The sequence below is a fragment of the Plasmodium inui genome (assembly GCF_000524495.1).
Source record: "Plasmodium inui San Antonio 1 unplaced genomic scaffold supercont1.4, whole genome shotgun sequence".
Taxonomy (NCBI): domain Eukaryota; phylum Apicomplexa; class Aconoidasida; order Haemosporida; family Plasmodiidae; genus Plasmodium; species Plasmodium inui.
Window position 1 is genome coordinate 354,872 of NW_008481838.1, and position 15,330 is coordinate 370,201.

Consider the following 15,330-nt stretch of genomic DNA (forward strand, 5'->3'; position numbering starts at 1 on the left):
CTTCACGTGGGGTTATTTTACCTCATATGGCGCACCCAAAAGAACAGAAAGGAACCCCACGCGGATGGCTGGATTAGCCCGACCCAGCGATCGATCACCCATCGATCGCGTGCCAAGAGCAGTTCCATCCGCTTAGCATGTAAAGCTGTCATCAAAGGGGGTGCCCATTTCTTCAGCTTAGGAAAAGCGTCCTGTGGTATATACCTGCACATGGTTCTGAGCCGCTACAGCAGCACCACCGCCGCCACACTTTAAAGGGAGTACCATGCCAAGCGGTTAATGGGAATCGTTTTCTCCCATCTGGCCCTCTCCATCACTCTTCTTGGGCTGCTTGCCAGGGGTATACAAAGGAGTAAAGGAGGAATAGAGGCGAGTGCATTAGCTCTTCAGTTGTGTGGTCAGAGGGGGCCACTGCTTCAACGGAGGGGAGGAGGAAGAACAGCAGCAAGGGCAGAAGCAACAAGAGCAGCCGCAGTCGCAGCAGAAAGAAGAAGAAGGACAAAGGGGGGGAGAGCACTCATGAGAGCTGCCTTCCTTTTTAAGGATAACACAAAGTACAGTTGGTGCATCTCCAGGGGGACACATAGGGCGTTCGATTGGATCAGACATCCAGTCAGGAAGCGCTTTTTCGCAAAACTGAATGGTAGAAGTGGCTCGCAGTGGGTTAGCCACGAGGGGGAGAACGATGGGAAAGACGGTGAGGAATATGAAGGGGACCCCCCTGGGGAAGCTTCCCTAGAGGGTGCCGCCCCTCCGCAACACCTCGAACCAAGCGGACGTACAAAAATAAAAGACATTCTTCGGGCCCAAGTCACTCACAGTGAAGGGAAAAAATATACAATATGCGGATGGGTCAAGTCCGTGAGGACAGTCGGGAAGAATCGCTTCTCCTTTATTGACATCAACGATGGATCCCACGTGAAAAATCTGCAGGTCGTCGTCAACTCGGCGATCCAAAACTACGATGAAGTTTCGCGTCTGCTTACCGATGACGCGGTGGAGTGCTTCGGGGAGCTGAAGTGCTCGTTGGGGAAGAAGCAGCAGGTGGAGCTCTGCGTGGAGGACGCGGCGAAGGCGCACTATGTGAAGCTGCTCGGGAGGGTGGGCCATGGGGAAAGAAGTGAAGACAGCATCAGGGGGAGAAGTGAAGACAGCATCAGGGGGAGAAGTGAAGACAGCATCAGGGGGAGAAGTGAAGACAGCAACGGGGAGAAAAGTAGGCACATCGCAGGGGAGCGAAGCCGAAGCGATGATGGCGGGCGCGACCCCCCCGGCAAGCACTACGCGATCGCCAAAAAGTACCACACCAAGGAGCACCTGCGGAACTTCCCTCACCTGCGGGCCAGGACCAAACTTTACAGCAGCGTGTTCAGGCTGAAATCCGACATAGTGACGGAGACGTTTAAGTTTTGGAGGGAGAAGAACTGCACGTATATCAACACGCCCGTGCTGACGAGCAACGACTGCGAGGGAGGGGGCAAGTTATTTCACGCGACCACGCTGATGTGGGAGGTGGGCCAGAGGGGGACGGAAGCGGTGTCCAGGGGGAGCAGCGGTGATGCGAGCGGTCTCGATGGGCGCGGTGATGCAACGGGGCCCAATGAAGGCGCCGATGCAACTGCCCCGGATGGACGAAGCACTGAGGAAAGGTGCACTGGCGAGCTCTTCCAAGGGGACGACCCCCACCAGGGGAGCCCCCCTTTCTCCCGAGACTTTTTTAAAAAACCGTGCTACTTAAACGTGTCGAGCCAACTAGCCCTGGAGTGCCTCTGCTGCTCCATGGGAGATGTGTTCACGCTGAATCAGTCCTTCCGGGCGGAAAATTCAAACACAGTAAGACACCTCAGCGAGTTTCTAATGCTGGAAGTGGAGTTGGCCTTCTCCAACTTAGCATCCATCATCTCTTTGGCGGAAGAATACATCAAAGCGATGGTAAAATTCGCTCTCTACAGTTCGGAAGACATCGATTACATCAATGAGCATCACGATCAGAGATTGAAGCAGAAGCTGCGACAGGTATTGGAAAAACCATTCGCTGTCGTCACCTACGGTGAAGCCGTTAAGATCGTGAGGGAGCACATGGGTCATACAGACCTTCCTACACAGAAAGGCGCCTTAACCGAGTTAACCGACTCAGCTGGCTCACCCGACTCAGCTGGCTCACCCGACTCAGCCGGCTCACCCGACTCAGCCGCCTTACCCGACTTAACATTTGCGGAGGAGAGATTCCTAACGGACGTGCACTTTTGCTCCCCAGTCATTGTTACTAACTACCCACAGGATATTAAACCTTTTTACATGGCTCTAAATGAGGATAACAAAACAGTTGCCTGTATGGACGTCCTCCTTCCGGACGTTGGAGAAGTGGTTGGCGGGTCAGAAAGAGAAATAAGGATACACACATTGGAGCGGAGGATGAAAGAGAAGCGTCTGGATCTACGATTGTATGAGCCATACTTACAGCTCCGACGTTATGGGAATATCCCTCATGCGGGGTTTGGGCTTGGCATGGATAGACTTATTATGTTTCTCACCTCCATGGGGAACATCCGGGACGTCGTGCCGTTTCCGCGCGCCCCGGGTTCCCTCTTCATGTAGGGGGGGGAGAGCGGCAAGGGGGAGAGCGGCGTCTTATGTGTGACGTTCTTGGCTTTTCCACACGGGACTACCTTCTCCACATGGGGTTAAGTGCTACACATGAGCTTCACCCCTACACGTGCTCTTAACTTCACCACGCCCACTACGCGAGGGCGCCTCTCATTCATTCGCGCGGACGAATTCCTGGATGTCGGAGAGCACGACCTCCAGCGGGTCCACCTTGCGCGCGTGCAGGCATACCCACTCTGCGTAACAGATGCTGCAGTTTGCCAGCGTGTCAATGCATTCTCCGACGAGCTGCCATGGGGAAGGGAAGCGGGAAAGAACAGAAGTGGGAAGGAGGCGATTGGAGGAAGCGAATGAAGGAAGCGGCTGCAGAAAGCAACTGCAGAAAGCGGCTGAACGGGCCAGCTGAACGGGGCAGCTGAACGAGGTGGCCCGCCATTCCGCCTCACCTGTTCAGACGACGTCTCAAACTTGCGGCACCGGCGAATGCACTCCTCGCTCTTCTTGCGGAACTCCTCAATAAGCGCTGAGTTTCTGTCGCTGAATCGGAGCATCTCGTTTATCCTCTCCTCGAAGTCAGAATTCTGAACAATCCCGATTAAACTCTCTGACACACCTTTTAAGTTTTTGTATTTCTCCACAACCTTGGTGTTTATATTTTCAATCGTATCGAAGAAGCCGTTCGTCAGGGCGCACTCGTTGTAGGGCATTTCGCTCTGCAAAGGGGCTAAGAGGGGGGGGGAAGCGGATGGACCTCTAAACGGTTAGGTTATCAGTCAGGTAGGTTATTAAAAGGCTAGGCTGCCAATCGACTGGGCTGCCTCCCCCCCTTTCGTGCTTACCATATGTGTCGGGCTTTCCCTCCTGGGAGTCGTCCTTTTGGCGCAGTTCTCCACGCGCACCGCTGCAGGGAAGGGGCCACCAAGGGGAGGACATGTGGCGCTTCTGGTGCAGCGGGTTCAGCGGATTCAACGGGTCCCTCGGTGTTCAGTGCGGTTAAGCGGGTTCATCACGGTTCCTCGGACTTATCGCAGAGGTGAAGAATACGTCAACATGTGGCTCACCTAAAAGGGTTCCTCTTCTGATGGACAAATTGGCCGACGTCGGAGAGGATGTTCAGATCGTCCAGCTGATCCGCGTTGCTGACCTGGCTAGTGTCCCCAAGGTGGTTAACCTGGAGGGGATCACCACCGTGACTGACCTTGAGTGGATCACCACCGTGACTGACCTTGAGTGGATCAGCAGCGTGACTGACCTTGAGTGGATCACCACCGTGACTGACCTTGAGTGGATCACCACCGTGACTGACCTTGAGTGGATCACCACCGTGACTGAGCTTCAGAGCATCACCAACTGACTTAACCTCGACCCCTTGGGGAGACTCCTCCTTTTCTCTTTCTAAATATCCAATTGAAGTCTCGACCAAATGTCCAATTGGAATTTCGGCAAAATGCCCAACTGGAGTCTCGGTCAGGTACCCACTCTGCCTCTCCTTAAAATTGTGCACCTCGAAAAGGTTGTCACTGTGTCGGGCTCTGCAGCGAAGCGGTGGAATTGGTAAAGCAGGAAGACAGTGGAACTGCTAAAGGAGCAAAGCGGTTGAAGTGTTAACCCGGTGGGAGTGACACGATAGCACGCATTCCGCACGGGAGAGGAGCCCTTGAAATACCCTACTCGAAGTTGTCTTCCAGGACAAGTTCCATTTCTGGTGTGCACTTCGCGTCTTCGCCGCTTTGAAAGGGGGGACACGCGAGGGTGAACGGTCACGCGGTGATGCAGCCATGCTGTCACGAAGTCCTGCCGTCACGCTGTCATCGGTTCATCTGCCCAACGGACGTGCGTCGTACCTGCGCTCCTGGAAGGGTGTCTCGCTGGCACCCGTGTCGCTCAGACTGCCATCTCTGCGAAGGGAACAGGGACCAAAAGGAAAGGGAGGGACCTTCTTACAAGTACAATCCCAGGTGGAATTACATAACATTTCAAAATGAATATCATCCTGTCGTCATAATAAGGTTACCCAGTGTTAGGAAAACTTCGTAAAGAGCTCCCATCGACATTGTCGAGCACACTGTAGTTCTCGTCTCCCATCTCCATGTCGTTAAATATAATTGAGTGCATACAACCTGGATCATCCTTCAGTCCCATGTCTGTCTTTCCGCTGTTGAGTCCCCCCTTCATGGGTTCATCGTACAAACTCAGATAGTTTTCTAGCGTTTCGCTTTAAGTGGAAAAAAGAAGTTCAAGGCAGAGGTAGCGATGAATCAGACACACTCGTAGAAGAAACACGCGAATGGAACCCCTGCGGCAGAGGTACACAACCTATGCTACAGGGAACGTTCGTGAGGTGAAGGGAAAACACTCCAAAAGGGGCAGAGATTCATCTAGGGGGGAGTTTCCTCATTTATTTTTTCCCCCTTTTATTAATCTCTCATTTTTGTACTTTCTGTTCAGATAATCCGTTTCCCCTTTGACGGAGTCCTCAATCACGGTTTGAGGCGAAGCGAAGGTGTTGAACTGGGGTCCCATTTTGTTTTTCCTTCAAGAGGAGGGCAACACGGAGAAGCTGAAAAAGACAGGGTGAGACACGTAGGGGATATGAATCCCATGTAGGGATGGGTACAATGTATAGGGGGACAGACGTTACAAACTTATGGAGAGGCCTTGCCAAACCAGTGGAGACTCCACACCAATTGGCTGCTTGCAAAAGAAGCTGCCAAAGCTACAACTATAGCAATAACGGAACGATCTTTCGTTTATTAAACAAAAAAAGAGAAAAAAAAAATAAAGTTGCTAAGAAAGACGCAGAAAGAAAACACAACTTAGCATATCATTTAGAAGGGAAGAACAAACAAGCGTTACGTAACGGCAGTAATGAGATTCCTCTTTTTTTATTTTTCTTTAATTTTCAGACCAGACAGAAAAGTTATATACCCTCGAATGATCATTCGCGGAGGCACCCCCTGTCATGGCGAGGGGTACATACACCTCTTCCCTCCCGCAGGTGACCAATAAAAATGTGTTCCTCTTCCGAATTGAAAAATGAGGAAGGGGAAGGGAAGAGCGACGTGGAGACAGACGAGGAGACAAACGAAGAGACGGACGACGAGGCGAATGGGTACTAACTCCATGCTGTTGCTCCCACATTCTTTGGCACTTCAAATAGTTTATTTAGGTCTTTCCCCGTTAAGACGTGGTTCAAAAAACTGAGAAGGTAACATCCGAGGGAACAAAAATCTGGAGGGTCCTCCACCAGTCGGCTGTTCCAATTTGGGGTCATCGGGAGGTCTTCTTCACTCCGCTAGGGGGAAAAATAAACATCGCTGAGAGTTGTTCCGAAAGCAGCGGCGACGTTTGCAGTGACGTTGGCAGTGACCTTCGTAGTGACCCTGGTATTCATGAGGGGAGGCCACGTGGTCGGAATAAGAACATTGTAGCATCTCTCTTAGGTGTAGTCTTTGCCGTCCCGGGACGCAGGCGTAACCGTGACGGAGGGGGAGGAGTAGAAATGCCAAATGGTAGGGGAAGAGGTGTGCAGTTTATACCTGCCATTAGTGCCGTCCTGCCAGATAGATCCATATGGCAATCGCCTTAGCGCTGAGGAAGAAAGACATAATAACTGCGCATACGTTCGACGGCGGCTGCACATGGAAAAGCACAGCCGTGTAGGTCAGTCGCGAGTCGAAATCTCTTCCCTCCAGTGAAGTAGAAAGTCGGGCTAACGGCTAACCGAAAGAACGCCAAAAGGGAAACTATAAAAGGAGCTCTTAAAGGAACTCTAAAGAGGGGGACAAATAATTACACAGAGAGAGAGAAAAAAAACAATCGATTAAACAGGTCACCATTTCGTAAGCAAATGCCTTTCCGCACGTTTATTTTTTTCCTTTTAAGACCCCTGTTCTTCTCGGCGTCACTCCCTGGCCGCCTTCTCGCGCGACCCTGTTGCAGGCAATTTCTCCACCGCATGGGAGCAAACGAGGCGGCAAAAAATAAACAAACCTTTCCCAGTCGTATGCCCACATGCCGCATCCAAACAATTTCTAACGATCTGCATATCCTTTACCAGCTGCGCTGGAGGTTAAGGTTACGCATCGCGACGCGAAGGATCCGCACCAACAGCTCGCATCAGTGACACTTGCGGGAAGGAGGAGTTATGTTGACATTACAGAGCATAGCTATGGGAGTCAATTATGCCCCCCTCGCGCCTTTGCAACTCCCGGTTTAAGCGAAGGGACGAAGGAAGGGCAACAAGGAGAAAAGGAATCCGCAGGGATAACCTGACCGAGTTAGGCAACGTGTATTACATAATCACGTATCATATTATCTGACAAAGTCAGGAGAAATATGCCGCAAATGTCCTTCATCACCTGACCGAGTCAGGCAGAATATGCCACAGAGGCGCACCACACAACATGGTACGATGCGATACCACTGGGGGAGGCTAACAGAGCAAAGGAGGCACACTTTCCCAAGTTGAAGAGAAAAAAAAGGACACCCCTTTTTTTCTTTCCCTCGTTTTAACACCCCCGTGGTTAGCTCACCATTTTGACAAAACAGAAAGAAAAAAAAACGAACGAGAAGGAGCGACACAATGAGCAAGATGGACCGCGAGACGGATCGCGAAACAGACCATCAGACCGATCACCAGAGAGACCCTCAAACACACCACCAAACAGACCGCGGAACAGGACAGGCCAGCAAGGAAGATACTGGCAATACAACCGAGGGCGCAGACCCAAGTTGCCAATTCGCAACTGCGGCAGAATGCGACCAAAGGGAAAAAGGCACCTCCGCACCGGAGGAGGGCACATCATATAGGTCTCTGTACAAACACAACTACAAAGCGCACGTGTACGCGGATGATTTTGTTTGCCTTCGATTAAAAGGTCGTGGAGGTGAGGTGCACGCCGATGGGGGCAGTGAACCGCAGCATTGCGTAGACCCGTTAAAGGGGCATATCCCGATGGGTGGCTTCACACAGGGTGGCGCACAGGATGGCCCACATGATGGCAAACATGATGTCAAACATGATGTCACACCCAATGACGCACCTGTCGGAGAGCCAAGTGGGAAAAGTGCAAACTTCGAGGAGGCCGCTGCCACAGGGAGGATCAACCTGGAAGGGGGTGCAGTCGATAGGATTGACGAAGCGAACTCTCCAAGGGAAAATAATCAATACGTCCAGGCCGGTGACGGAATGGCGGATTGCCAACCAGACGAAGCGACATACTCCCAAGCGGGGCCCCCACATAGTAATCACGATAGTGAGGAGAAGAGGGAAAATTCGGACCTCTGCACTCACTCCGACGATAATTACACCCTTCACGGGAGTCACAGAAGTGGCTGTCATGTGAAGCAGATGGAGAAGGAGGAGGAGACGAAGAAGACGAAGAAGCCACCTGAGAGTGACCACTCCAGTGAAGACACTCCAAGCTGGGAAGAAGACAAAATGCACGAAAAGGATCAACCCAAAGAAAGAGAAAACAAAATTAGAATCATCGAGATGTTTAAGATGAAGTTGGAGAACAAGGAGATGAAGAGGAGTCGCCATTTCTGGGATGATGTCCCTGGACCTTCCGAGCATTGTGCTAGTCGTGGCAGCCCCTCCGGTAATGACCATCATCACGATGGTAACGATGAGCGTGGCCATGAGGATCACCATGAGCATGGCCTTAAGCATGGGCATGACCATCCGCGTGACCATCCGGACGGCGCCTCCCCCAGTGCCTCTAACCGGCGCACACAGATACGGGAAAGCATCTCACGGATTTTCAGCGAATCGCCTTCCTCCAAGCCGAGGATAATAAACGAGCTTAAGCATAGGGAGAGTCATGTGGGGGAGGAAGACGAGAGGGGAAGCCAGAATGGAAGCCACCACGGAAGCAGTAACAGCGGAAGGGGAAGCCACCCCCACAGCAGTAGCAACGACAGGGAAAGAACAGAGAGTAAGGCGAACGGAGCGAAGAATGCATTAAAGGAAGGAAGTCTGCTTAGACTCTTCAGGTGTGAATACTTCGACACACATCTTCACATTAGATACCTCTACGACAGGAGAGAAGAAGGCGTCCATGAGTACCTAGTGAATTCTCTCTACACACAGAGGAAGTACGAAGACATATTATTTTACCTTCCACAATTGAGTCAGATTTCGCTCATCCGTTATGAGTCTTCTTCCCTTTATCGCTTCCTCCTCTCTAAGGCTAGCAAATCAATGCACTTCGCATTGAAGCTAAGTTGGATTTATCACTCCATAGTCGAGGATAATTCCTCCAAGTACAAAGATTTGGCACATAAGATGACACAAGAAATTGAGATGGCCGTTGTGAATTGCAAGCCATTTACCAATAAGTGCACCTCGGGGAACGAGAAGAAACAGTCCTACATCCTGAACCTCGCCCATCCTCTTCTCTTCAAAAGGAAATACATCATTAGAAGGATCAAAGCAAATGAGATGTTGGATCGGACGAGGCTCTCTAAGAATTGCCTGAACAGGTCATGCAACTCGTACTTGTTGAAGGGGGGTGGGGCGGCCGTGCAGGGCCAGGTCAAGGCGATGGGGCAGAGCGCGACGCGGTGGGACCCACAAAGCGCCCCTCCAAGTGCGGTCCCAGGATCAGCTCCGAGTACCTCCCCAAATGCCGCTCCTAGTGCCGCTTCTAGTTCCGCCCCAAATGCCCCTTCTAGTGCCTCCCCCAAGAAGCGCCGCAAACGGGAACCGACGAGCACCGCGCCACCCCCCAAGCTGCCCCAGTGCTATATCATCAATTCGGGAGCCCTCTCGATAGCCAGGGCCAGAGTGAAGCTTCCCAGTACATACGCTAAGTTGGGTAACCCCCTCAGTGCCTCCAAGTTCTTCCTCCCAGAATTTAACTGCAGTTTTGATATGATTGAAGATCTGCAGCAGTTTTTTATGAAACAAAGGAGATGTGATTATTTTAGTCTCCTCAATAACTTCGTCAATCTTATGATCTCCGTTTCGAACCTTTTGTCCACAGAACCGGATGTAGAGATACGGAATGAGCTGCTTAACCGATTCCTCTACTCATTAAACAGCTGGATGCTGATGCGAAGATGTATCGTTGCGGCATGCACAAATGTCTTTTCCATGACGGGATTGTGCATTCCACTGGAGTGCCTGTCATCCTTTCCACACTCCGACTATGCAGCGGAACAGACAGCAAGTAGCAGTGGCTTGCAAATCCTACATTTCAATTACGATGAATGCAAGATATTTTTCTCCAAGAAGAGGGCTCCTTACCTTCTTATGTTTGAAGTGGCCGACTTGGACGAAGACATCAGTCACATTCCGGATAGTCTCTTTTACCACAGCAGGGGGGGGAGCCACCCCCAGGAGGCGGTGGACGTGGTCGACGGGGCAGTCCCTGGAACAGCGGCGGGGACAGCAAGTGAGGAAGGAGATGGTCCAACCCGTGACATGACTGACCGTGTGAGTGACCGCGTGAGTGACCGCATGACCGACGACGTGCCCCTGGACGAGCCGACGCGACAGCGGCAACCACGCAGGAAGGGTCCCCGGATCGAAAAGAACTTCTGTTCGTCAAAAAACTACGGGCTCTTTAACGAGAACAGCAGCTCCTACGACTGTGAGCCGCGAGGAGGGGTGTATGATGGGAAGAGGAAGAAGAAGAAGAAGAAAAAAAAAAAAAAAAGCCAAAGTACGGAGGAGGACGAGGCGGGAGGGCATACTGGCCAAAGTGATTCAGAGGTCGAAAAAGGGGAAGTCGAGCGGGGGAAAACTCATATGGGGAGAGCCAATCTGGAGAGAAAAAAACCCCACGCAGACCTGGACGCCCTAAAAATGGAGCACCTCTACGTGTATAACTGCATAGTGAACGACCTGCGGAAGGAGAATTTGATTTCCTTCCCCTCGGGGGAGGAGGACACCCTCTCGATAATCAGGAAGTGCATCGGAATGAGGGCGGACGAGGAGGACGACACGGAAGCGGGCGATGGGACGGAAGACAGCGCAAAACTGGCAGGCCCAGAACCAAGCGACGTCGACCAAGCTGGCCCCGATTGGGGTGCCACTCCCACGGAGGAAGAAACCCAGGATGTAACCAAGACCTTCCTGGTAAACACCCGCTGGGCCTCCATGCCAAATTATCTGAGTAGCTCCCTCGATAGATGCAACATCAGCTCGAATGACAACGACAGCAATGAAGTTAAAACGTCGGTAGAGAGCGTCAGTAGTGAGTTGGGGGACCTGCCACCTGGAGAGTTATACCAAAGTCAAGTGGACGCTCAGCAGGAAGGTCAAAATGGAGGATGTAGGCCCCCCTCCCCGGGGAGCGATCCCGATTATGCGGGGATTGCCATCCAACCCGGTGAAACCGAAACGCAGGACCCCCCCACACACAACAGCTACCACTACGCAGGGGAAAAAACAGACGACGCATTGGACATGAGTGAGTATTTCAAACCAGAGAACTACACAAATGAGGAGTTCAAAAAAAAAAACTGTCGTGTTATAAAGAGACTTTTATGGGGAGAGTTATTTGAAGAGAAAAAAAAAAAAATCAGGAAAACATCTCCATATGGGAAATTGAAGACATGGAATCTCAAATGCGTAATCGTCAAAGGTGGTGATGACTTGAGACAGGAGCTGCTGGCGTCCCAATTGATTCGACAGTTCAAGGTTATCTTCGAGAATGCAGGCTTGCCGCTCTGGCTGCGTCCCTACGAAATTTTAGTCACCGGTGCCAACTCCGGCATCATTGAATACGTCCATGACACCTGCTCGGTCGACTCTCTCAAGCGGAAGTTTGGCGCCGACAGCATCTCCACCATCTTCAACGTCGTCTTCGCGGATTACATCTTCGAGGCCAAGAAGGTGAGCAGGGTTGCAGCCGTCTGCTCAGTCAGCGCATCCGCGGCGTGGTTAAGCGCTGCCGTTTCTGCCGCTATCTCTCCTGTGGGGGTTGTCAACCCCACCCCCCACTTTGTTATCCGATTTGTTATCCACTTTGTTATCCACTTCGTCACCCACTTCTTCACCCCCTCTGCAGAACTTCATCGAGAGTCACGCCGCTTACTCACTCATCTCGTACCTCCTCCAAGTGAAGGACAGGCACAACGGGAACCTCCTTCTCGACTCCGACGGTCATCTCATCCATATAGATTACGGCTTCATGCTCACCAACTCTCCTGGGAATGTCAATTTTGAGACCTCCCCATTTAAGCTGACCCAAGAGTATCTAGACATAATGGACGGAGAGAAGTCGGAGAACTACGAGTACTTCAGGCGGCTCATCGTCAGTGGCTTTCTCGAGGCTCGCAAACACTCGGAGGAGATTATTCTCTTCGTCGAGCTGATGATGCCAGGTCGGTGCAGCCGACCGCTCTGTAAGCGGTGTGGAGGGAGCGCCGTGTAAGCGGCATGTGAGCAAGATGTCCGCGGTGTGTAAGCCGGATGTGAGCAGCATGTCCTCAGCATGCCCGCGGCGTGGTAACCCCCTACTCTGTAACGACCCCTTCAATTTACCCCCCATTTTGCCACCCCCCTCCTGCGCAGCTTTAAAAATTCCCTGCTTTGCGAACGGTACCCAGTTCTGCATCGACTCGCTGAAGGAGCGCTTCATGACGAACCTGGCTGTTGACGTGGTAAGAGGGCGATCTTTATCAGCGGCATCCTTGCAGCGTCGGCAGCAGCGTCGGCAGCAGCGTCGCCACCCGCGTCATCGTATGTGTTCCGTTCAGCACACCCCACCTACTCACACCCCCCCTACGCACACCCCCTTTCACCCCTCAGTGCATCCAACGAATCAACTCCCTCATTGAATCCTCCATAAACAACTTCCGAAGCGTCCAGTATGACTACTTTCAGAGAATAACCAATGGGATAATGTGAATCGAGAGGGGGTGGTGGTGGTACTCACCTACGTGGAGACGTCCCATCCGAGGCGTTCGTAAACACCAGGGAGGATGCCTATGCAGTGCGTGTGCAGGGCATATCCAATCCGTATGCACGTGAGCGCCACACCCCCGCTGACCACGTTCCACTCCGAATCATCCCTGACGCGGAGGCGCCTTTTGACCCCCTTTTGGCCCCCTTTCGCCCCTTTTTTGTTTCCCCGCGTTATTTTTCTCTGCCCAAGCTAAGGGGGGGATGAACTGCGCTGAGCATTGGCACGTGCATACGCAAAACTTCTGCATGCAACTGTCAAGGGGCTTCTGCGAACAGGCATATTCTTCTGCCAAGGGGATTCTGCCTATGAACCCCCCCCCTCCTGCGTGCTCCCCTTTTCATTCATGTGTGCACTCCGAAGAAGGCGTTTCCCCTGTGTCCCCTTTTTGTTTGATAAAAACGGAAAAAACTTTTTTTTTTTTTCTTTTTTTTCGCCACGTACATTCAATTTTATGGCTAAAAAGGAAAAGAGACCTTCACGTCAGTTCGAGGGAACCCCTCCCTGTTCATCAGTTCGGGAAGGTTCCCTATGCCGTTTTGCGCGACGTATGTTTGGAAGTTAAGCGAAGGGGAATCAAACCCTTTGATTTTCAGCCCGACTGGGTTGTGCGGTGGGGGGGACGATCCCGTTAGGGCAAGGCTCCCTCGGTGGGGCTGCATACCCGCTCAAGTGGAAACATAAGCGGGTTCGCTCCTGCTGGTGTGTACCCGCGTCAGTAGCTTTCGCCACCGTCCGAAGATGGGAAGATCGATCAACTTCTTCAACGTCGGCTACTTCTGCGCGAAGCCATGTCGGAGGACGGGGAGTCAAGCGCAAGTAAGCCTCACGGCTCCGCGAAAATCGATGAGGAGTACATACAAGGCGAAATCGATAAGCTGAATATCGATGAACTGGTCCAGCCGGAACAGAACAATGCCCTGAAGAGAGTAATAAGAACAGATCGAAAGATTGTTCTCAATTTAGATACCAAAATAAGTACCCTTCACAAATCATGTGAGTATGGGAAACAGGTGTCCAAAATCATTAACTTCAAGGCGGAGGGACTTAGCAGCATTTCGCTGAAGGAGAAGCTGAGGCTGATTCTGGACAGCCTCTCGGGGGAGTTCTCCGAGGAGGGACGGGAAGAAGGGGAAGAAGCGGGAAATGCAGCACACGCCGCAAACACGGCCAACCTCGCTAGCGCGGGAGAGGACCAGCCCAGGGAAACTTCACCACATGGACGAGCGAAGCGGCTAAGCTTCACAAAGCTCTCGAAGCACTTCACCGTAGGGACTCTCCCTTTCTGTCCCATAAACTACGACACTATCCCATTGAATCTCTTCCTGGATAGCGAAAACGGATTCAGTCTCCATAGGAAAGAACAGAAAAGGACACACAGCAGGACCAAACAGACACTCGGAAACACCACCTACAGAAAGTTAAAAGACTTCTCACATGAGAACGAGCCGGAGATTAAACTAGAGACTTACGAGCAATCAATGAGATTAAAAGAAAAGTTAGGACAACTAGAGAAAGAGAAGAAGAACATTCCATTTTTAAATTTTATTGTCGATTGTGATCCCATTAATGGGTTCAATGAAACGACCTTCCGTCTGTTCCTGGTGACTCTGCTTGTTTCCAAGGGGCACGTTGAATTCTATAGGGATGCCAATAAAGTTCTGTGCATCCGAACGAGTGACTTGTTTAGGCACACCGAGGAGGGTCTGGGTGGAGGGAGCGGTGGTGACGGCGATAGCGGCGGTGGTGATGCCGCCAATACCGCCAATAGTGGAGGTAGCTACTCTGCGCGATACACGGAGGAAAAACTCCCTCCAAGGAAAAACCAGGCCCTGCTGACTGCCTGGTCATACCAGAAGTGGGAGAAGCTGGCCAACCGCCTGGCGCCCCACCGCTGAGGGGAGGGAAGCGCAGGGAAGAATGAGCGGTAACGCAGGGAAGCAGCAACTCAGCCAAGTGGCAATGCAGACATGCTACACTTTTCTGAAGCATGGTCCCCACGGTGAATATCTCTACCATGAAGTCAATCGGCGCGCGAAGGACGAAACTCTTCCGATTGCGTTTTTGGTGAATCGAGTGAAGACTGAGATACTGGAAGCATCGTCCCTCCGTTTCGCTTTGACACACGGGGCTGTCAGCCTGCCTGTAGCAGTGTGACGTAATGTAGTGTAGTGTCCTTTATTGTTTTGTCTTCTTTTTTTTTCTTCTTTTTCTTTTCTTCTCCTTTTTTTCTTTTCTTTTCCTCTCCTTTTTTTTCCCTTTTTCCCACTTCTTGGGGTCCAACTTTCCAACACCGCCTACCCGCTCATGTCTCTCTCCGTGAAAGGGAAATAAAAAAAAAAAAAAAAACGCACATCGAAAAGAGGCGGCACAGGGAGCTCGGCCATTAAGCGAAACAAAGTAAAGAGAAACAACAAAACGTAGAGAAAGGCGCATAGATAAAGACGCATCGAAAGAGGCATCCAAAGTCCTCACGAAAGACAGCGCGAGAACGGAAAAGGATTCCTCCACTGAGCAGCCCGCCCATCCCTCACAATGGAGGCCACCGCCAAGGGTACCACGCAGGAGGAGCTAGACTACATAAAGCAGAATGCCGGGTATGCCTTGGCCAAGTCGTTGCTCTGGACCATAAAGACGGACACGAAAGGTAACGCGCAAAGGGGGGAGCAGCTACAGCACTGCCATGTTGACTGGCGCGGTGGCTGCCGTCTTGGCTACCCCCTTCACTTCCATCTTGACTACCACGTTCACTACCGCGTTGGCTTCTCCCCCCCCTGAACAGACCCCCTGGCCTTGCTAAGTGCGC

The 15,330-nt window shown here is 51.8% G+C and overlaps 5 protein-coding genes across 5 annotated transcripts in view; 4 read left to right on the plus strand and 1 right to left on the minus strand.

The window, feature by feature from the left end:
- Nucleotides 1-519: 519 nt before the first annotated feature.
- Nucleotides 520-2,598, plus strand: C922_01238 (asparaginyl-tRNA synthetase; the record flags this gene model as incomplete). Its single annotated transcript, XM_008816846.1, has 1 exon — nucleotides 520-2,598. One exon carries the CDS (start codon nucleotides 520-522, stop codon nucleotides 2,596-2,598), a length of 2,079 nt encoding a protein of 692 aa, XP_008815068.1.
- A 159-nt stretch (nucleotides 2,599-2,757) lies between these two features.
- Nucleotides 2,758-5,130, minus strand: C922_01239 (hypothetical protein; the record flags this gene model as incomplete). The annotated part of the gene is made up of 8 exons (XM_008816847.1): nucleotides 2,758-2,895; nucleotides 3,054-3,358; nucleotides 3,877-4,021; nucleotides 4,064-4,139; nucleotides 4,279-4,335; nucleotides 4,452-4,505; nucleotides 4,622-4,822; nucleotides 5,045-5,130. 8 exons carry the CDS (start codon nucleotides 5,128-5,130, stop codon nucleotides 2,758-2,760), a joined length of 1,062 nt encoding a protein of 353 aa, XP_008815069.1.
- A 2,062-nt stretch (nucleotides 5,131-7,192) lies between these two features.
- On the plus strand, nucleotides 7,193-12,469 carry C922_01240 (phosphatidylinositol 4-kinase; the record flags this gene model as incomplete). Its single annotated transcript, XM_008816848.1, has 4 exons — nucleotides 7,193-11,452; nucleotides 11,628-11,943; nucleotides 12,134-12,222; nucleotides 12,371-12,469. 4 exons carry the CDS (start codon nucleotides 7,193-7,195, stop codon nucleotides 12,467-12,469), a joined length of 4,764 nt encoding a protein of 1,587 aa, XP_008815070.1.
- Nucleotides 12,470-13,315: 846 nt separating this feature from the next.
- On the plus strand, nucleotides 13,316-14,422 carry C922_01241 (hypothetical protein; the record flags this gene model as incomplete). Its single annotated transcript, XM_008816849.1, has 1 exon — nucleotides 13,316-14,422. One exon carries the CDS (start codon nucleotides 13,316-13,318, stop codon nucleotides 14,420-14,422), a length of 1,107 nt encoding a protein of 368 aa, XP_008815071.1.
- Nucleotides 14,423-15,059: 637 nt separating this feature from the next.
- Nucleotides 15,060-15,330, plus strand: part of C922_01242 (hypothetical protein) — a gene marked incomplete at both ends in the record, with an annotated part of 3,170 nt that continues 2,899 nt past the window's right edge. The window contains one exon of the mRNA XM_008816850.1: nucleotides 15,060-15,209. Coding sequence (XP_008815072.1) covers nucleotides 15,060-15,209 — 150 coding nt within the window. The remainder of the gene's footprint in view (nucleotides 15,210-15,330) is intronic.